Source organism: Vipera berus (genome assembly GCF_964194415.1).
Source record: "Vipera berus genome assembly, chromosome: 15".
Lineage (NCBI taxonomy): Eukaryota > Metazoa > Chordata > Lepidosauria > Squamata > Viperidae > Vipera > Vipera berus.
Window position 1 is genome coordinate 11,107,162 of NC_138218.1, and position 21,776 is coordinate 11,128,937.

Consider the following 21,776-nt stretch of genomic DNA (forward strand, 5'->3'; position numbering starts at 1 on the left):
ATAATAATAAAAAAAAAACAACATAAGAAACTAATGTTATCTTCAGTTGTTTTTTTAAAGTCCTGGCTTCACTGTAGCAAGAGTGAATGCTAAAATTGTATAATAAACAAGCTTAAAAATGTAAGAAACGCTAAGAAACTCAAGTATCCTTTGTCAGCTTTTGTTTTGAAGTCCTGATGCAACAGTAAGGAAACCTGCCAAACCCTTTAAAAAAAGAAAGAATGCAATTGTGGGGAATCGCACCTTGAAACCCGAAAGACAAATTTCTTTTTTTTTCTTTCTGGAATTTTCATCCAGAAGGAAATAAAAAGAGATTTTATTTTTTTTCCTTAGGCAACAGATGCAAGTTGGCTTCTGATGACAACCTTGAAATAAATAAAGAATTCTCTGCAGTTTTCTTGGCAAGATTTCAGAAGGGGTTTGCCATTGCCTCCTTCCTGAAGGGCTGAGTGTGTGTGGCCGGCCCAAGCTCAGCCAATTGGTCTTGGCGTCCAAATCAGGATTAGAACTCAGAATCTCAAAGATTTCTAACTTGGTGCTCTGAAACAATAGAAAGGGCAAAATGGGATTCTTAAAACCTATTTAACTTAACCATGCATTGCTTCAATAGAAGCAGATATAAGGGACTGACCCTGGTCCTCGTGCTTATGACCGTCACAGCATCCCCATGGTCGCGTGATCAAAATTTGGGCGCTTGCAACCTCACATGCATTTTACGTGATCGCGACCTTCCTAGCCAGCTTCTTCCGACAAGCCAAATCGACGGGGGGGGGGGGGGGGGGAAGGAGGCTGGATTCACTCAAGAACCATGACCAAAAAAAAAAAAAGGTCATAAAATCGAGTGCCCAGAAGCACCTTGCTTAGCAACGGAAATTCCGCTTCCAGTTGTGGACTATTTGCACCCCCAATTTTGCTCCTGAGAATAATTCGACAGAAAAAAATTAGCAGATTCCTCTTTGGCAGTCGAGGGTTGTTTTTTGCCTTCAAAAAGTTTGTTGAATCTTTTTTTTCTCACATCTCTACCAACAGGAATCTCAGCATCTCCCAAACCTGGAGAAACCTGAGAGCTACTACAAAATTCGATGACTTCCACAACGTAAGACGACGTGAGAAAATATTATTGAGAATTCTCCTTCCACCATCCAAAGAACTGAGCAAAGGGGACACAATTCAGAAGTTGGTTTCACTCCGAATTACACACAGCTTCTTTTTTGCAGCAACCCAGAGGTTCGACCCGTGCAAAGTTGCAAACACAACCGCAATTCCAGTTTTTTGCCCCCAGAATAGAGGGGCTATTCTCTCTCAAGGGCCCGAACCAAGGACGTAAAACAGAAACTTAAAAAGATTGTTATTTATTTATTCAACAAATTTATATTGCCTCCCAACTTACTCACAGCTGATTCCAGGCAGCTTGTAACATTTTAAAAAAAAATTAAAGACAAAATTAAGTTTAAAGAGGAGAGATGTAAATTACACAGGGATTGGAGATGGGTATTTTTTTAAAAAAATATCAGGTTCTTTTTTCTGCTAATGAAGAGTTTTGTGCCAAAGAAATCTCTTCCTTGTGCAATTATGGATTTTCAACCGATACTAAACTTCAGAATCAAGCACTTTCCAGGCTACGGACAAATACTGGAGCAAAGTTCCAGAAAGCAGGAATAAAAAAAAAGCAGAATGTACAGAGATGCTGTCTGAGGAAAATAAGGATGAGAATCACACGAGCTTTTCCTTATATGAGCTTTGGATGTTATTCACAGAAATAGAGAAGATGGACTGACAAAAGGACCGCAGCTCCTTGTGGTCTACAACAGGGGACCCCAATGCCCGGGCCATGGCCCTTCCCTCTCCTCCCCCTTCCCCCCCCACGCTAGGCCGCCAAGCCGGAAAGGAGGTTGGGGACCGCTGGTCTACCAAAATTCCTTCTGGTGCTGCTTCCTCTCAGCTCTGGGGTTTCTAAGAGGCTCTGTACCAAAAACAAGAGAACAAAAAATCAGGATGGATGTATGGATGGAAGACAGAGATGGAAGGAATGGGAGATAAGAAAAGGAGAGAGGAAGTGAGATAGAAGAGAGGGAAGGAAGGTGAGGGAGGCAAGGAAGGAAAGATAGAGATGGAAGGGAGAGGTGGGAGATAGGAAGGAAGGAAGGAAGGAAGGAAGGAAGGAAGGAAGGAAGGAAGGAAGGAAGGAAGGAAGGAAGGAAGGAAGGAAGGAAAGGAAGGAAGGAAGGGAAGGAAGGAAGGAAGGAATCCTGGCCACTCCTTACCACTCCTTCTCTGCCATCATCCTTCCAGTTCCAGGAGCCTCTGACGTGTCTCCAACACAATCTCCTCCACCACTTCTGGTTTGAGAAGGTCTTTGATCTGCAAGGAAGGAGGAGAAATTCAGATAAACGTCTTCCTGTCTGCAAATTGCCAAGGCTGAAAAGCCTGGCTTCCGATGGCCGCCCCAAACACTGCCAAGGGTTGGGCCTGCAACCCAAACCCCGGGGCAGACCTGGTGCCCACGCCCACCAGAGATGCCCAATGGAGAACAGAGGCGCCACCTGGTGAGGAAGAGAAGCCTCGTAGCAGTACAGGATGCTCGTGTCGTACAAGGTCATCTTCTGGGACACCAGAGCCACGATAGAGTTTCGGAGGCGGGAGATGACCTCACGGTCAGGCAGAGGCACCGGCTGGACAGACAAGACATGCAACCTTAGCAGCTTCAGGCTTGGTCCCTATGCGTAGTCCTTGACCTATTCATTTCGCAACCGTTCAAAGTTACGACGGTGCTGAAAAAGTCCAGCCCTTGCTCCTTCCTTTCCTCCCTTCCTCCATCCATTCCTCCCCTCCCCATCTCCTTCTTTTCCTCCCTCCCTCCTTTCCTTTTTGCTTTCTTTATCTATTTATCACATTTCCTAATCACTCATCAAAATCAGTGTACCATTTAATCAATTAATCATTTTAAAAAAACAACAACATAAAACAACATTCTAAAATTACAAGAGAGACTTCAAAGATGGAGAGCTTAGCAGTGGTTAATGCAGGTGGGAGGGGGGTCCTCACAGGCCCAACCAGCCCCATGGTTGCATGGGCCTCCCACGCAAGGCCCCTCCAGGGAAGTTTTGACCCCTCTGCAGAAGGCCAAGCGCTTGGAGGGGGGGCTATCCCCATGAGCCCCCCAAAGTTTTGAATTCTCTTCTGTCACCGTTTCGCCGAGCCTTCAACTCGCCTCCAGGTTAGCCACGAAGCCCCCAGCCTCGTCCTCTTTCTGCTCAGGGGTGGGGTAAATCCAGATGAAGCCGTTGTTGCCAAGAATGATGGAGGCCCCGCACGGCAGGTCGTGGAAGTGAGTCTTCTGACGCTTCACCAGGGACGGGGAGACCTGGACTAGGACACCCTGGCCAAGCTGGAAAGAGAAACGAGGCGACGGTCAGCAGGTTGGAAAAATACAGCATGGACCTCACAGCAAGAGGCAATGCTCTGCCTAAAACCTGCAGAGAACTGAATAACTTTCTCCCCTCTCTTATGTCCAGATACGAAGTACGAGCTAATTCCGATAAAAAACACTTTATTCTGATATAAGAAAAAAAAACCCAGCATACATTTCCAAAGCATCCTGTCACTTCATAAATATTCCACATTGTACGGAGAATTGCTGAAAAATAGAAATTATTTTTGGGTGGTCTTGACTGCAGCTCTGCCTCCTCTTCCTCAAACTTCACAACTTCTGGAGGCAAGTTATTCCACTGATTAGAACAATTAATCAGTGGAACAACCTGCCTCCAGAAGTTGTGAATGCTCCAACGCTGGAAGTTTTTAAGAGACTGGACAATCATTTGTCTGAAATGGTATAGGGCTTCCTGCTTGAGCAGGGGGTTAGACTGGAAGACCTCCAAGGTCCCTCCCAACTCCCCATTACAGATAGAAGAGCGCTCTCAATGCGTTAAGAAAAATTAAAAGTAGCTCACCTTTCCGTATTTGAGACTTCGCGTGTGCAACGAGACTGCCCCGTCAGAAAACACCGCTTGGACTTCGGCCTGCCGGGGGCATTTAAGAAAACAAAACCACAGCGGATTTCCCCTGCATTTCCACCCCCGATAAACACAAAAGGACCAGGGGTCAGGAATGTCTGAATTCACACTCCGTTATCTTGGGTTTTAGCAAGCTACACAAACCCTGCTTGACTGATTCCTTTAGGAGGCCAGTCAACCCTAAAAAGGCTCAGCAGTCAACATGGCGATCTACAGGAGGGATGGAACACAGGTCCCATCATCCCCCGAGTATGGGCAAGGGTGCTCCATCAGCAATGGGGTCCAAACAAGACAGCGCTAATGATTCTTAGAAATTTTAACTTCCCAAAAAGGATACGCTGACAAGGTCTCCTTCTTGGAGAAAATCTCTCATAGCTAGTTCATCTTCTGCAGATCGGCGTCTCTGGGGAATAAAAACAAATGGAATTGAATTATTTGGCCAAGTGTGATTAGACACACAAGGAATTTGTCTCCGGTGCAGCAGCTCTCAGTGTGCATGCAAAAAAAGCAACAGAATGGGGGTATTCCTCAAACTTACAATTCATTTAGTGACCATTCAATGGCATTGAAAAAAGTGACATGACTTTCACATTCACACAAAAAAATTGGGGGGGAGCAATTGAGGTCAGAAGTAATCCAAGAGTAAAAAAAAATAAATCCCAAATAATCAGTTAAAAAAAATAAAAATAACCGTCCACATAAATCTACCCGTTTCTCAATGAAAAGAACGTTTCTAAAGATCTGAACACTCACCAGCTCTCCGCCGGGAAGATTCATGGAAGACAGCAACAGCACAGATTCTAGCCTAGAATTGGTTTCCACCTTCCATCGTTTCTGCTGAACCTAACAAATTTTATATATACATAAATAAATCCAAACTTCTTCAAAACGCCGTCACACCAATGACCTGAAATAGAAAATATTTGGCAGGCGCTGGACATGGTTGTCCTAAACCACACCGTTCCTCGGCAGACATCATTTTGGGAGTTTTAATCCTATGTTTTACATTCCTAACAAATTGTTCCACACAAGTGGACAAGCCAAAGCAATAGCAAATATTTTCAAGATGGCGCTTTCTAAACACACACACACACACTCACATTCAGAACTTCCATGGGGGGAAAAAAATTACAGAATTCTTCCTGTTCTGCATACTTCTGAGAAGGGAGGAAGGAGCGTACATTTAAATCAAAACGTTACCTCTGTAATTCTCCCAACCACAATGTCTCCAACTTCACCGTTGTACCTGCCAGGAAGATCAAAAAGAAATATTATTCGGATTCGGTAATTCCCCAGCTAAAGGCAGAACGTGCAACCTTATGCCGTAATAAACGGGCTAATCTTTAAAGATCCCGTGAGGTTATGGGTTCCTTTTCAATCAACAGAAAAGCTCAGATCCACGATAATCAAGCAGAAGCATCAAAGCCCCTTATTGAGAATGATGAATTCTCCGGGTTTCCCAATTCAGTCACCTTTAAGACGCCTGGATTTCAACTCCCAGAACTCCTCAGCCAGCCTCGCCATCAATATGTCCTACATTGCCAGGCTGGCTGGGGAATTCTGGGAGCTGAAGTTCAACCCTCCACAGCGCACCTTGCTTACTACGATTCCCAGGATCATGTACCTGGAAGGCCAACTCTTTTCTCACCTGGTTTTTAATGCTTTGACACACACCAGTTTGTTCACTCTCTCGACAACTCCAGCCACCGAAGCGACCAGCTTCTCGTCCCCCAGGTAGGTTCCGTGGCCCCTGGCGAAGCAAAAGGAAAAGGAGATTAAAAGGGGTGAGGGGGGAAATGGAGAAAAATGAGAAATTGGGGGGGGGAACTGCATTGTTTTGGAATAGACACCTAGTCCAGGGGGAGGCAGCCTTGGCTCTTTTATGACTCGTGGACTTCAACTCCCAGAATTCCTCAGCCAGCATGGGGAATTATGGCCCTTGCATGACTCGTGGACTTCAACTCCCAGAATTCCTCAGCCAGCATGGGGAATTATGGCCCTTTCATGACTCGTGGACTTCAACTCCCAGAATTCCTCAGGATGAGAGGAAAGGGAGAGGCTTCCAAGGTGAGCTCAGGAATTCTGGGAGTTGAAGTCCACGAGTCACGAGGGGGGGCATAGATTCCCCCATGCTGCCTCAGGAATTCTGGGAGTCTACGAGTCATAAAAGGGCCAAGGCTGCCTACCCCTGACAGGCAGTCCTCGACTTACAACAGTTGATTTAGTGACCGTCCAAAGTCACAACGGATTTGGTAAAAAGGGGCTTATGATTATCAAAGGAGAACATTTGTAGCTTCCGTCCGTGGAAGGGATGGAGGGGCCACGCGCGGACCACAGCTAGACCCAAGGGGGCTCCTGAGCACGTGCAAAGCGCCGCCTGCTCTCCACTGAAGCCGCCGCCGCGGGGAAAAGAGCCTCGTGCACCCGCCCTCACCGCATGTATCCCGGGTCCGTGGTGATGGTGTCCCCGGGGGCCACCAAATCCCGGTCCCCGCTGCTGCGAGGCGGGTTGGAGGCTAAAAGCTTCCGCGCCGCCGGCAGCCGGATCTCCACCGCCGCCATCTTGGCCGAGGGGCCCCGCCGGCCGCCGTCATCGCGCAGGCGCAGAAAGCCCGCGCGGTCTCTCTGCGGCCGCCTGGTTCTAGAGGAAGGGGGTTTTGAGCGCAGGAGGAACACTTCCGGCTGCCCTTCGCGGCGCGTTCCTCTTTTCAAAAGAAAAAAAGAAAAAAAAGGCACTCTTCTCGCCATGGGCAGCTTGGATGGGGTCAGGGACACGCTGAACACCCCCCTCCACCGCCTCATCCCCGCAATCTAAGTCATCGGCACCCTCTGCGGGACTTCCCGCGAACGCAAAGGCTGCGCTTTGCGCTCCCCCGGCAGAGAGGATGTTGCAAAGAGAACAACAGAGGCGGAAGGCACCTTAGAGGTCTTCTAGTCCAACTCGTGTCAGACGAATGGCTGTCCAAGCTGCAGGCGCCCGCCCCCTCTTCACTTTGCAACCGAGATCCATTAGAGCACTCCCCCTTCCAGTGCTCCCCTCTTCCTTCGAAGGTGCCCCTGAGCATGGGCAGAGCGCTGTTCCTGCGAATGACTAGGCGACAATTCGCTAGAGATGCCCTTGCGTTTGCACGGATGCTTGGAAACCGAAAACCTAAGCTTTAATTCACTGTTCACTAGACTGTTCCTCTTTGGGGTTAGCAGAGCCCAGCCGGGTTGAGGCGGCGGCGGCTGTCCGGCTCTGCGCCCATTTCAAAAACGGTGCTCTGTCGCCCTCGTGTGGCTATTTAGAGGATATAACGAGAACGACCTTTTTAAATTAAAAAAAACAACAAACACTAGTATGATTATATTTGTTAATTTATTTAAGCACACTGCAAACCGCCCAGAGTTTGCAAGTTAAACAGATGTTAAGTGAGTTTTGCTCCATTTTATGACCTTTCTTGCCACAGGTATCAAGTAAATCACTGCCGTTAAGTTAGTAAGACGCTTGCCTTTCCCATTGAGGTTGCCTGTCAGAAGGTCGCCAAAGGGGATCACGTGACCCCGCAACCGTCATAAATATCTTTGAACGGTCACTAAATAATCTGTTGTAACTTGAGGACTAGCTGTACCCAGTTCCATTTCCCTTCCTTTGGACGAGTCCACCAAGAACAAAAAAATGCTTTTCTACATGGGCAAACTTTGAATTTCATACATTTATAGATTGACAGAATCACAGGCTTGGAAGGTTTTGTCAAAAGAAGCCAATTGTGACAGGATTCACACATTTCTCTACATCATGGGTGTCAAACTCGCCACGTCACGTGCCGTGCCACAATGTGTCGTGAGTTTTTTTGCATTGCCGGAGATGGGGGTTAGGGTGCTTTCCTTAAAATCAAAGAAAAATCAGCCCAGGCTAGCAAACGGAATAACGAGGACTGGGAACTTGAAATCACCAGTTCCCTTATTCCTGGAACACAGCACTTGTAAATTAACTGTCCTAAAAAGCTTTTCATGCCGCAATGTCATATTTTGTTTGTGTTTTATTATTGTTCTTTATTTAGAATACAAGAGCATGAGAGATACAAAGATATATTTATATTTATATATATTTATGTATTTACAGCTGTGTACATCATACAATTATATAATTGATATTAAAATGTTGGGGGGGATTGTTTTGTTTTGTAAATAGGTGTTTTACATGATTTTATCTACAGGGTTAAAGTGACCGTTGTTTACTGTCCATTGACTACGGGTATGACGATTCAAGACATCCTTATCTGAAGAAGATTTTCAGAAGCAGCCGGGCATTTTCGCATTTCTTAAAAATGCATTTTTTACAAAAAGTCCGTTCCTGATTCCCATTTCGGTCCGGTGACGGGAATCAGGTAAAGAAACTGTTTCTTCTATATGCCAAAGGTTGCAGTATCAAGCTTCTGCAGAACTTCGATTTGACAAAAGAGAGAAATTGCACATTTTTTCCCCCTCTGGGCAGACCTAGAAAGCTATTACAAAGCTGAATAAAATCCTTTCCTAAAACAAAGTCTTTGTTTTTATTTCAAGTCTTTTTTTTTCTCCTCCAAGTTTTAAACATGAGTGGGCAATGATTTTCTATCCACCAGACAAACTTACATCAGGCGGGGGGAGAGAGGCAGAAAAATTTGTGCCATGGGTGAAAACTATTTAAAGAAAAAAAAAGAGGCCATTTGCAAAGCTTATTAATTGATTTCCCCTCTGATTAATGCAGTACAACCATCTTGCCTGGGCTGCGAAGCTAAGCAGGGTTAAGCCTGGTGAGTAGTTGGAGGGGACTGGAAGAAAGCAAGCAGATTTTATTCATTTGTTTAAAAATCCCTTTTGAACGGTGACCCAACAACGGAAGGAAGTCTTCAGAGCAGGTCTTTGTGTTTTGGGGGAAATGGGAATACCCCTGCCAACGAGGCTGATGTTATTTGCAGCTGGTCCTCGACTTATGATGGGAATTGGGACAGGAATTTCCATTGCTAAGGGATGCGGTCATTAAGCGAATTACACGTCGTTAAGCAAATGCGGCTTCCTGCACCGATTTTTCTTGTGAGAAGGCAGTTGGGAAGGTCGCAAATCACCACCACATAACCCCGGGATGCTGCAACCGTTGTAAATGTGAGCCACTTGTGAAGCGCCTGGATTGTGACTACATGACCGGGGGGACACAGCAATGTCATAGGTGTGAGGATGGCTCCTAAGTTACTTTGTTCAGTGCTATTGTAACTTTGAATAGTCACTATATGAATGGTCATAAGTGTGAGGACTACCTGTGGTTCCATGTTGCAGATGGGAGAAGGGAAAAGCGCCACCTTGTGGCTGAAATGGGAAATTAGCAATGGAGGGAGAACTGCAGGCAGCCTAAAATAAAAGAATTTGCCCCAAATTAATTGTTCCTTTCTGGGAAATGATCTCTAGACTCAGGCAAGAAGCAAAAACACTAGATTGCAATCCTTTCTTAGGGATCTTTTCTTTCTTTCTCTTTCTTTCTTTCTTTCTTTCTTTCTTTCTTTCTTTCTTTCTTTCTTTCTTTTTCTTTCTTTTCTTTTTCTTTCTTTCTTTCTTTCTTTCAATTTATATGCTCCCATCTTCCCTACAAGATGACTCTGAGCATCTTTCTTTCTTTCTTTCTTTCTTTCTTTCTTTCTTTCTTTCTTTCTTTCTTTCTTTCTTTCTTTCTTTCTTTCTTTCTTTCTTTCTTTCTTTCTTTCTTTCTTTCTTAACTCTGGAAAGCCTGAGGAGAAACCACTGGGCACAATTTGCCATTCCTTCTCACCCACCCACCCCCCACCGCCTCTTTTGATGTCCCATTTCTACCACAACTTGCTTCCCCCCAACAGCTGCATCTCCCCAACTGGGGGGGGGGGCAGAAAACCTTCTTCCTTAGACCTCCCCCCACCCCAAAATGATCAAAATCCTTCCCTGCAGAATTAAAAACTCTCCTCCAAAAGAACAAGGACCCTTGTCTGGCTGCCCTAGAAGAGAAGCAAAAGCTCGGCTGCCGGGAACCGCATCTTCCCCAGCTGGAGCAGAGCTCAGACGGCTGTACAGTAACCCAGGCTTGGGTGTCCGACAGGGGCAGCCCAAGGCCCCCAGGGACCAGGCCACGGGGCCACAGAGACCGTTGCTCCCACCGTGCAGCGTCGGCTTTCCCTGGAGGAAGCCGCCCTCCGTGTGCCCCGGGAGACTCCCCCGGCCCTCACAGCACCATAGTGGGGATGTGGTGGCCCAGAGCCGTGGGATGCGGCACTGGCAGGGCGGGTGAGTGGGGCTGCAGGGCTCCGTTGGGCGGACGGTGCCGGGCGCTTTTCTGGTGAGCCCGGAGGCCAGCCAGCTGCGAGTAGGCGCTCTGGCAGACCTGGCACTTGTAGGGCCGCTCTCCGGTGTGGAGCCGGACGTGGTTGCGCAGGGTGGAGGACTGGCTGAAGCGCCGGTTGCAGAAGCGGCAGATGAAGGGCTTATCCAGGGTGTGGATGCGCATGTGGGAGCGCAGGTTGCTGCGGGAGTTGAAGCCCCGGTGGCAGATGACGCACCGCATGCGGCCAATGGTGCTGATCCCGGCTTCGGCCACGTGGAAGTCCTCTGTTGTGGGGGGAGGGGAAGGAAGAAAGACAAACAAGGGGCGTAAGAGGGATCTTTGCACGGAGGGCTTTTCCCGACAGCAATGCCACGAGAGGCCTGGGCTAGGAGATCAAGAGAGCTTCAGGAATGGAGAGATTAGATTTGGCCCCTGGAGATGTTTATCCATCCACTCCTTCCTCTCTCTCTCCATCCATGTCATTCATATCCATGCATCCATCCCTCTTATCTATCCGTTTCATCTCTCTATCCATCCAAGTCATTCATCTCTGCCTATCGATTCATCTGCCTATCCATCCATGTCACCTAAGTGGAGGTGGTAAAAAGGTTAGGGTAAAGGTTCCCCCGCACACGCGTGCTAGTCGTTTCCGACTCTAGGGGCCGGTGCTCATCTCCCTTTCAAAGCCGAAGAGCCAGCGCTTGTCCGAGGACGTCTCCGTGGTCATGTGGCTGGCATGACTAGACGCCAAAGGTGCACGGAACGCTGTTCCCTTCCCACCGTAGCGGTCCCTATTTTTCTACTCGCATTTTTACGTGCTTTCGTACTGCTAGGTTGGCGGAAGCTGGGACGAGTAACAGGCGCTCACTCTGCTACGCGGCACTCGGGATTCGACCCGCCAAACTGCCGACCTTCTGATCGACAAGCTCCGCGTCCTAACCCACTGAGCCACCGCGTCCCTTAAGTGGAGGTGGAGGAGTCGGCAAAGGGAGAGGACCTGCATTCTCCCTGCCCTGCAACAATTAGGGCATCTGTCCTATCCGTGACTGCAATTTGCCTCTGTCGTTAAAGCATGAACTGTGGCGGGTGCAAAGGACACCCTTAGGGCTCTTGGGGGGCTGATGTCAGGGCAGCTGCGATGTCCGGGTGGCTTGTCAAGCCAGGGCTCGACCCCGAGTCTTCCAGGCGTGGCCCAGAAAGATCCTGCCGACGCCAAAGGGAAGCCAGCCGTCTCCTCACCGTGTTTGCTCTTCTTTTGCTCCTCTTCAAGGCCCAGCACTCCAGGAATGCCCAGGAAAGTGTTGTGGGAGTTTCCATACCAGACCAGCAGCTCTTGATCTGGGGGGATCATCTGGAGGGAAAGGAGAGAAGACAGAACAGGTGATTCACTTAACAACTGTGGCATGAAATGGGGCCAAAATTCACTTAAAAAGTGAAGTTTCGCTTTGCGAGATAAATTTTGGGCTCAGATCTGGCCGTATGTCGAGGACCGCCTGCAAACACCGTTTTGATGCTCTGAGGAAGCCGACCAAACGAAGCAGGATAAAGTCACAGCTAGCGTGGGGCTTCTTCCCTCCCGTTTAATCTTTTAATTATAATAATAGCTTTAAAAATTAGCCAAATGCAGCCAGGAGGCACCTGGAAAACCAGCCCCCGCCCCCCCCCCGGCCTCAATTCTCACTCAGCTCTTCCGAGGCGCCTACGGCTAAAAAAAATTAGGACTGCAAGGCCAAGCCAATTAATTAAGTCAGTTTAAAGGTAGCTCTAAGGAACCGGTTCGCTGTAAGGTGGAAAGTATTTATTTTGTGAGTTTAAAAACATCCAAACAGCATCAAATGGGATTTAATTTTTCACGCCGTAGAGAAGTACTTTTGGTGCTGGGTTTTTCCCCCCCCCCTTTTAATTGATTTTTAATGCAGGTGTCCACGTGAGCCGCAGGCAGCAAGACACAGTGTGGGCTTGTGAGGGTTTGCGTGTGAAATGACAGACGCTGCACCTTCTAATAGGTGTGAAATCCTTCCTGTGATTTTGCACCTATTAGAAGCAAATATCTGTCCTGTGATTGTCAGGAGTTAGATGGCAACAATTTCTTTCTTTTTTTAAAAAAAGAGGATTTCTGCTGATGGCTTAAGGTCCTGACAGCTTCACCTCTTTGTCCCCTGTCCTATTTTCATGTTTGGTCTCTTTGACTGTCACATCGCTGTCATTATCTCTCTTTTTTGTGGGTTGCCAAAGAAATAAGCCGCGGATTGCCATCAACAAGCATTTGAAATCCTCTAGAAAAGGAAGAGAGAGAAAAAAAGAGAGAGAGAGAGACTGGAGATTTTTTTTCTTCTTCTCCAAAGAGGCTCGTGGGATTCTTAACTGTTATTTTTCCCATTAGGAAGCCCAACCTAAGCCATAAAAGAAATGCGGCACCTCGTAATAACAGTACTTAGTTCATGCGCAGCACGGAATCACCGAGATTGAGAATGCGCAAGGAGGCACCACAAACATCGCAACCTGTTAGCGGGTGCGTTGCTCTTTTGCGTGGCCTGGAATTTTAGCATTTTCAAACTGCACAGCCATTAAGGTTGTTCAATCGATCAACGGAGGCTTTAAAGTGCAGTTCTCAACAGCTCGGTTCACAACAAGCCAAGGGAAATTATGACACCCGGAAATCATTTTAAACTTAGTTCCTTTTTTTTTTAAACGGCAGACTGCCACTTAGCGAGCAAACTCAGATGTGGCTCGCTTCTTCAGCCCGAACTCAGCTAAAATAAACAACTTTTGTGACAGAGGATGCCTTTCCTTTTGGTGCAGCAGCCCAAGAGGCTGCTGTAAAAATGACGACAGGGCTAAGAAATTTAAAAAAGAAAAGATTTCTTTTCTTTGGGAAAACCAAAGGAACCGGTTTCTGTAAATACACGGAGTCCTCGGCTTACGGCCTTACTTGAGATCAGAACCAATAAGCGGAGCAGAAGATGCAAAGTTGAAATAAGGAAGAATTTCCCGGCTTTGGAAGCCAATGAAGCCATGGCCAGCTCCCTCCTGGAACTGCGGCCTCCCCATCGTTGAAGGAGGTCAAGCAGAGGCTGAAAGCAGTTGATATAAGGGTTCTGGATTGGTCTAGAAGACCCCAGGGTCCCGTATTCTATGTTCCTTTGATGGTTCTCCATAGTTCCTGCTCGAAGGACAAGGACCAACGAGCAGAGTGGAGGCTCTCTTGAGGGAGAAACAACGTCAAAATAAGGAAGAGCTTCCTGGCTGTGGCCGCTAAGAAGCAGTGGTCCAGCCTATCTCCTGGAGATGTATGGTTTCAAGCAAAGATTGGGCAGGCATTGTCTGGGATGGTCTGAGAGTTCTGGATTGGACTAGCACAGGGGTAGGCAACCTCGGCTCTTTGATGACTCATGGACTTCAACTCCCAGAATTCCTGAGCCAGCTGCTGGCTCAGGAATTCTGGGAGTTGAAGTCCATGAGTCATCAAAGAGCCGAGGTTGCCTACCTCTGGACTAGCACCTTCAAGATCCCTTCCAACCCAATGATTCTATGGCTCTATAAATTGATGGGTTATAGGTTGGACTAGAGGACCTCCAAGGTCCCTTCCAACTTACTGATGATGATGATGATGACACAATGATATTATAGTTCTACAAATCCACGTCCTGTGATTCTATTTTACTATGATACTACAATTCTATGAATCTACGTATGGTTCTATCACTGTGATATTTTGGTTCTCTGAATCTATGGTTCTGTGGCTCTATGAGTGTATGAAAATAAGATGAAATAAAACAAAACACTGCCGGAGATCAGCTTTGCAAGGTAGTTTTGGCTGCCCCATTTCATACCTCAATGGCTTTGTAGAAAATGCTGTTTCCAATCTGGACCACTTCCAAATTCTGCTCCTGTTCGTTCCGGGCGCATTTGATGTAGGTCATCCAACTGCGATGATCTTCCTGGCTCGCATCAATGAAGTATCGAACCGTCCCATCTTCATTGAAGACCTGGGGTTAAAAAAAAACCAATGATTAGTCCTGTTTTTTTTTTTAAAAAAATGAAATCTTCAATATCTAATCCTTTATTGACTAAGCCATTAAACCGCTGTATCTCTATCTTGGCAGGTGGACTTCAACTTCTAAGAGTCCGTGCAAACACATCCTGATTAACCTGGTTAGGAATAGGCAAACATCTTGGACATTAACCCTTTTTAATTTTCTTTCCTGCGTGAGCCACTCAGCAATGGCTCAGGGTATTTTCTAGTTTAGAAATCTCTCTCCTGTAGAAATTGAAAAACTTGCAGGGAGCAAAAAGAAAGAGAAGCGAGGTTGCCAGGAGAAGTAAAGAAGAAAAACATTGCAAAGAGAGGCAAAAGGGAAGAAAACTCTTGAAGAGGCAAAAGGGAAGAAAACTCGCAAAGGGAAATAAAGAAAGCAGAAAACGTTCGAAGGAAAAGAAAAAGGTCTTGGGAGCACCAATGGGTTGGAAACGGAGCTGCAGCGATGCTGATCCGCTGTCAGTTGTGGAATCTCCTAAGTGGGCTTTGCAAAAGGTTTCCTCCGCAGAATTCAAGAGCACGAGCGGGAAGAAATGTATTCAGTTTCACACCTTGCCAATCAAATGGGAAACATCCAGAAAATAGGCTTATTCTTCCATTCAAACCGCACACGGAAAGGCCTCCGTTCTGGGGAACGGCACATTAGGATGCATTCGGGAAGAAATTACTTTTTTTTTTAAAAAAAAAAGTAACTCGCAAAGCCTAGCTGCTTGCAAAAGTAGGCGCCTGTTAGGAAAAGCTTTGCAGAAAGCATGCATCCCAAGAACTGGGGGGAAAAAAACGTACAAATTTAAATGCATGTATTTATAGGCCTGTATCTCCCACCAAATAGATAGAGAATGAACTGAAGTGCGAGGCGGGAGGGGAAAAAAAAAACCTTGAGCTTAATAGGCAGATTCCTTTATCCCCAGGTTGAATAGCTGTCATTTGCCTTCATTTATGGAGTTTTGAATAAAGCAAATATTAGAAAGGCACCATTATGTCTCTAATGGCAGCTTAAAACACACATTCAGCTCCTTATTCTCAAGATAGGTAACAAAAAACCAGCGACTTCATTCATAGAGCAGGCGAAGCTGGGCTGGTTTTAACCTTGGTTTCTTTTTAGCTGCGTCGCTCTCTGAATTCAGCCTCTTTTCCTAGCTTAAGGGTTCAGGACCTACAATTAATATTTATTAATATTTAACATGGTTACTGATTTTACCTGTTTTCTGCAGGGGCACAGAACCACAAGCCACCATAAATTAACCAAAATGACTGTAAGCCACCCAGAATTATCCTGTGGTAATAGGGGTGGCCAATAAATTTTACAAACAAACAAACAGGCTGGATTCTGACAACCTCTCAAACATCCAATTAACCAAATAAAAACTAACCAGAATCAGAATGTGGTGAGACTGGAGCCAGTCTCCCGAGCAGGACAAGTGTGAGTACAGCAGAGCCCAAACTCTCTTTTGCTAATCAATATGGTTGCTAAATGGGTTGTGTCCATTTGACAACCTCTTTTGCCACAGCTGTGAAGTGGATCCCTGCAGTTGTTAAGTTAGTAACATGGCTGTTAAGTGAATCTGCCTTCCCCGCTGACTTTGCTGGTCGCAAAAGGGGATGACGTGACTTGGGGACCGTGCAACAGGCGTAAGTGCATGCCAGTTGCCGAGCCTCTGAATGTGGATCGCGTGAGCAGAGAGATGCGGCAATGGTTGTAAAGTGTGAAAAGCGGTCCCGATTCACTTTTTTTCAGCGCTGTTGTAACTCTGAACGGTCACTAAACAAGTTAAGTCGAGGACTACGGATCAATCAAGGTGTGTCACCCAAGCCGTGAGTCCGCCTTTACCTCCCACATGAGGCTGTTGTTCTTGCAGAGGTCCACGTGCTCAGGAGAGATGATCCGGCCCGTAAAAGGTCCCATCTCGGTGCCGGCCTTGATCCAGGTTTTGGAGAAGATGCCCAAGCCCTCCGCAGGGATGGAGCTCTGGGCGATAATGACCTCAGAGGGCAGGACAAGGCTGGAGAGCTTCTGGACTTCTGGACACGAGAGAATCAGCAAGGGAGGGAGAGATTAACCACACCAGAATCACAGAGGGGACCTTGGAGGTCTTCTAGCTGTTTTTTTACAAAAAATGAGAAAACACAACAGGAAACACAACGCTCACAAAAGTGCAATTAACACTACAGAAGTGCTCCCTTCATCTGGGTTAACCGCCACACTTTGCCCTGGTTTCTTCAACCAGGGTTTGCCACCATCACCTAAATTTGCCCATCCTGCAAAGGTGGACCGGCTTGGCCGCTTCATCAATGAAGGAATCCTAGTTTGCACTCTGACCTACAACCTAAGCCATCATCTCCAAATTGTGTGCCCCACCCCCCAGGAGGCTACGCTGAAGCAGAACAAGCCACAACCTCGTTGGCACCCACCGATGAAAACCCAATGGCTAAATTGCTCAGGGCAGCATTTTAACTGATGCAGGCAAGTCCTTTGACAATAAGAAAATATATTTGATTTAGACAAATTAATCCTCCGTCAAAACTGGCTGCAAAAAAAAAATATGGGAAAAAATATTAGGGAAGGAATAAACCGCTTGGCAATGTGGCACAAGCTGGGAAATGCAATTTGGTTGGTTTTTAGATTTAGGGATTCCTAAAAAAACAAAAAAAAAACCCGCTCTTCCAAATGCATCCAGGAAAGTTGTGTTAATGAGCCACACAAAGAGGTCCAGTCTTTCTCACTGGTCAAGAGAGATAGGTCAGCGTGAATTTGCCAATAAAGCATCTATCAGGTGTTCTCATACAGTTTGGTTAAGCTGTAGATGTGAACACCTTGTGTCAATCAATCAATCAATCAATCACCAACCCATTTTGCAGTTCTATTTTCCTATGGAAAATTCAAGGTCATGCCCCTTGTAATGTCCACTAAGCTCATTTAGAGATTGTCCAGTAGAAAGGAGAAAAAAATTAGCTATCTGTCAGCTGATCGAAGCATCCACAGATGTTCTCGGATCAACCGTGTTTCGCAGTGCCACAGATATTGTCAAGGAAATACGCACAATCCACAGTTTGTATTTCCTAGGATCTATGTTACATGCTCAGGTCCTTTTTGATTTGATATAATCCACTCCTTGTTGATGTAAGAATATAGATGAGAGAATCCCATAGCATTATGTACCACGTAAAAATGGACATGCAACAAACTTGGGTAGCCTCTATGTTGCTAACACACCCGTGTTTGATTAGTTCCACCTTCCCTTCCTTTAAATGCTAACAGGGTTAAGATGGGAATCAGACAAATGTTTGCAAACATGATTGTCTCTGAGAAAGATCAAGACACGTTAAAGAGACTCTTAACAAGAACTGAAGCTGAGCACAATCAGGGGTAACATGGAGATAATAGGGAGAAATTCAGCACCCCAGCCTCTTAGAAGCCAGATGCAGAAAGCTAATTGAGGTAATCAGGTGTGGTAAATGCTTGGAATTGAAAACCGATTGCGTGGCACATTTTTATTAATTAGGGCTGGTGGCGCAGTCAGCCAGATGTTCAGACTGGATCTGGCATTTTTGTCCATCTACCAAGTGCTTGCCGAGCACCTGGGATAGGCAGGTGTGGATGTTTGATGGGGTTACAAATGTTGTCGCAGGATGAAAGCCGTTGCTGATCAAGCCGCCTTTTGCAATTGACCGATGGTGAATTTGTCAATGCCGATGGGGTTCAAAAGGTGCTCCAGATGTTTTGGAATTGCACCCAAGGCGCCTACAACTTTATTACCAAATTTATTTGCCGCCCATCTCACAGTTCAGGGCGCTTCTGAGTGACATAATCAATCAATCAATTCAATTCAATCGATCAAAAAATTAATTTCCAAGCCATCCATCAGCCATTATCTCTTCTATAACTAGGATCGCACATAGAAACACACACATCCACTCACTGCCTTCCTCACAATTGCAAACTGCAAACACACCCTGCCACTATCAACATTAATTTAATTTATTTATTCGCCCAAAGACCAAAGTATTTGTTTCTAAAATGTTCACCTCTGATTTTGGGGTATCTGGAACACCAGACCCAAGGTGCTAGTCCATTTTATGCCTCTCTTGGAAGCAAATTACTGGGGTACATCAAGACTTGCTTGGATCTAAAAGGACCCTTCTCTTTTTAAAACCATCCTGAAAAATACACTTATATACAGCGTAAAAAAGTATAAATCTCAAGGATAGGCTGAATATCTTTTCTATCATGGCAGACTTGTTGCTAAAATTATTACCCGCCCCACAGCTTCCTCTTTTGCAAATGGCACATGATTTGAGGTGTGTCGCATGCCCATGGGGTAAACAAGGGCACAATGCACAATACAGGACACACTTGTCATGAAGTTATGGCCAGGGTCACACACCCAGCCCAAAATGGCACACTCAGGTGGATTTGCTGTGGCTGAGATCTGAAAAAGAGAGCGATCAAATGGATGAAGTTTGCACAAGGGACCTCATTTTTGAGATGCATGGAGTGTCAATCATCAGATGTCAAATTTGAGACCTCCTCATTGCCTCTAAAGGGTCTTTTCTCCAAAGGCATCCATCCAACTCAAAAAAAAAGAGGGGGGGATTTTAAATCAGTGTTCAACTTTTCTTTTTTCTTTTTGCACACATCTCCACTGCTGGCCCTTTTTACCTCTCTGTGGGCTTTCTAAGAGATATCTTCCCCCACCCTTGCTGAAAATCCCCACCCACCCTGTATTTGAACCAGACCTGACTCCCATGCGGCAACTTTGTGCGCCCTCTTGCAAGATTGTAACCTGTGGCATCCTTAGATTATTTTTTTTCTCACTGATCTCCACAGCTCCCCAAGGACCCCTGGGCTCCATGCTGCTTCATTTTGCAGCTCTCGTCCCGGGAAAAGTGGAACAAGGACCGGGTTTTAAAAATAACCCATCTGCAACAAGGCTACCTGGTAAGATGGCCCAAGAACGAACTTGAGAGAGAGGGAGGGGAGGAAAAAAAATCTTCAAGAAGTGAAGAGTGTGGGGTTAAATGGTGCCACGGCATTGCATAAAGCAATTTGTCACGCTGTTTAAAGTGATCCGCATTCATTCAGGGCCCTTAGAAGGAAAATGGCTAATTCTAAATTCATTAGCCTTTAGAGAATGCTGTCGGCCAACACTGGGCAGAACTGAAAGGCCCAAGAAACGTGTTTTAAAAGGCGCAGGAATTTCTGGCGACAAAATGGGAGAGATTAGTGGGCTGACATCTTTTGAAAGGAAACAGAATGGAGTTTTCACGGTAGATTAAGAAAGGAACAGTAATCTTTTGGGGTGTTTGGGGGTGAGGGGGGGGAAAGAAAGACCAGGGCATCCCAAATGCCAAAGGCGGGGAGGGGAATTGCTTGTCCTGAGTTTGATGAATGAAGAGTAAGGACCTGAGACAGGTTAAAGAAAAGAAAATGGTCCCAACAACTTTTAAAGTTCTCAGTTTAAGTGGGAACAGCCCCCCCCCCACTCCTTTAAGGTCAGGCCCAAGTTAACTAAATGAATTTAAAATCTTTTTTTTATCAGTCAACTGCTATTACACGCCTAATAAACCTTTAAATGCCTGGGGCTTTTTTTTTAAAGTGAATCCAGAAATAGACTAGAAGGGGAAACCTGAGCGGGGGGAAAAGAAGGATTATTATGAGGATCCTGATTTTTTGAAAGCTTTGGAGAAAAGCGCCAGGGAACCTGAGCTAATCAGTCTCGCGGAGGCGGAAAAGAAAGATCTTGAAGGGGGGGGGGGAAAGAGAGGAAAAAGTTTTGGTTCTATGTTTAAAATAATCAGGAAGAGGCTGAAACTTCAGCCATTAAGTAGAAGCTAAAGAATGAAGCTTTTTTGGGGTGTTCAGGAGATTTACGATTCTTTTTAAAAATATTTTCTCTGGGAGGATTTGGTAGATCAGAAGGAGTTGCTCCGGATTTGATCGGGAGGAGAGAGAAGAAAAGAAAAGAAAAGAAAAGAAAAGAAAAGAAAAGAAAAGAAAAAAAGAAAAGAAAAGAAAAGAAAAGAAAAGAAAAGAAAAGAAAAGAAAAGAAAAGGCAGGATTCACACTAGAATGGGTCCCAATGGATTGTTCCGGGGTCAAGCGGTTGTGTGAATTAGGCTTTTATGTAAACTAAACTATGATGTAGTTGGTGGAGCATTGCAGTCTCTGTTTGGGATGGGGTTTTTTTTTGCGGGGGAAGGGATTATTTCAAGGTTGTGTGAACTCGGTTTCATAGTCTCAACACGGGGCCGGTGTGGTTTGAGGAAGGTGGTGGTGACTTTAATTTTAGATTTTAATTTTAATTCTTTAATTCGTGTCTTCTTTTAAACTTTGCATACACAAAGAGGACATGACTTGTGGCAAATCCTGGACCTCCAGAACATCTAGATCCATCCACGGCACCCGTACTAGGAACAAGACACACACGTGCAGACAAACCAACAAATGCACACAACTCCAGATGGGGATCCACTTTCAGACCTGGGTCGGTAGTAAAAATTGGAGTAGCTGGGTGTCGAAGAAGCTCCTACAAATGAGAAACTGCGTGGCTTGGCTTCTTGGGTCAAAAGACCCCCAAGCCGGGGTCTTTCTCACCACATGTCGGTCTTTGGAGGGTCCAACCTGCGCAAAGCGCACACCTGTCCGACCCAGGTCCTAGCACTCTCCGTGGCGTTTCCTCTCAAAAGCCAGAGAAGGAGAGAGCCACGGGCTTTCAGAATCCTGCAGCTCTCCCGTACACGTGTCAGCCTCCTCCCCACCCCGTTCCTGGGAAGAAGCAGAGCATTCACACGTGCAGATCGTTCTACCCTAGCGCCTGGGGGGGGGCCGCCCCCAAAAGAACCCACCAGAGGTTGGAAAAGAGAGGAAAAACTCACCCCCCGAGAAGGACTGAGCCAGGACCTCCGCCGTGAAGGCCGTTTTGGGGTTCCCGTGGCCGCCGCTAACGCCGCCCCCGGCCGCCGCCGCCCCGGCGCTCTTCTCCTCCAGCAGCTGCTCGCCCAGGACGTTCCTCCAGCGGCCGTAGAGGAAGCTGTGCAGGATATCCGACGTGATCACCTCGGCCAGGGAGAGGCTGGGCGGCTTGAGCGCCCCTTTCAGCACCAGCGCCTCGGCCGGCATCACCGAGCCCATCATGCGGGAGGTCGGGCGGAGGGGCAGCCCCACACCTTGGGCTCGGCGCGGCCCCCCAGCCGATTGCCAGCTCCTGGCCGAAAGGCAGAGTCGGGGAGGCCACTGCGGGGTTGGTATATATGGGCTTGAGCGACCTTCCTAGCTGCTTATTAATGAACCCCCCCCCTCCACCCCTGACGTCGAGAGAGAGAGAGAGAGAGAGAGAGAGAGAAGAGGCGGCCCCCTCCCTCTGGGAGAAAGGGCTGGGGGCTCGGCTGGGAGAGAGAGAGGCGGCAGGAGGCGAGGCTC

The 21,776-nt window shown here is 46.7% G+C and overlaps 2 protein-coding genes across 2 annotated transcripts; both read right to left on the bottom strand.

Annotated features, from left to right (window-relative positions):
* Positions 1 to 1,341: 1,341 nt before the first annotated feature.
* Positions 1,342 to 6,614, bottom strand: EXOSC2 (exosome component 2). Its single transcript, XM_081339455.1, has 10 exons — positions 6,448 to 6,614; positions 5,662 to 5,763; positions 5,214 to 5,259; positions 4,767 to 4,856; positions 4,351 to 4,416; positions 3,951 to 4,019; positions 3,212 to 3,388; positions 2,544 to 2,672; positions 2,265 to 2,361; positions 1,342 to 1,963 (listed from the first exon to the last, which is right to left on the bottom strand). The coding sequence occupies exons 1-9, from the start codon at positions 6,573 to 6,575 to the stop codon at positions 2,281 to 2,283; spliced, it is 888 nt and encodes a 295-aa protein (XP_081195581.1). The 5' UTR covers positions 6,576 to 6,614; the 3' UTR covers positions 1,342 to 1,963; positions 2,265 to 2,280.
* Positions 6,615 to 8,039: 1,425 nt separating this feature from the next.
* Positions 8,040 to 21,491, bottom strand: PRDM12 (PR/SET domain 12; the record flags this gene model as incomplete). Its single annotated transcript, XM_081339465.1, has 5 exons — positions 8,040 to 10,601; positions 11,557 to 11,668; positions 14,151 to 14,306; positions 16,188 to 16,378; positions 21,233 to 21,491. The coding sequence occupies 5 exons, from the start codon at positions 21,489 to 21,491 to the stop codon at positions 10,219 to 10,221; spliced, it is 1,101 nt and encodes a 366-aa protein (XP_081195591.1). The 3' UTR covers positions 8,040 to 10,218.
* Positions 21,492 to 21,776: the final 285 nt, after the last annotated feature.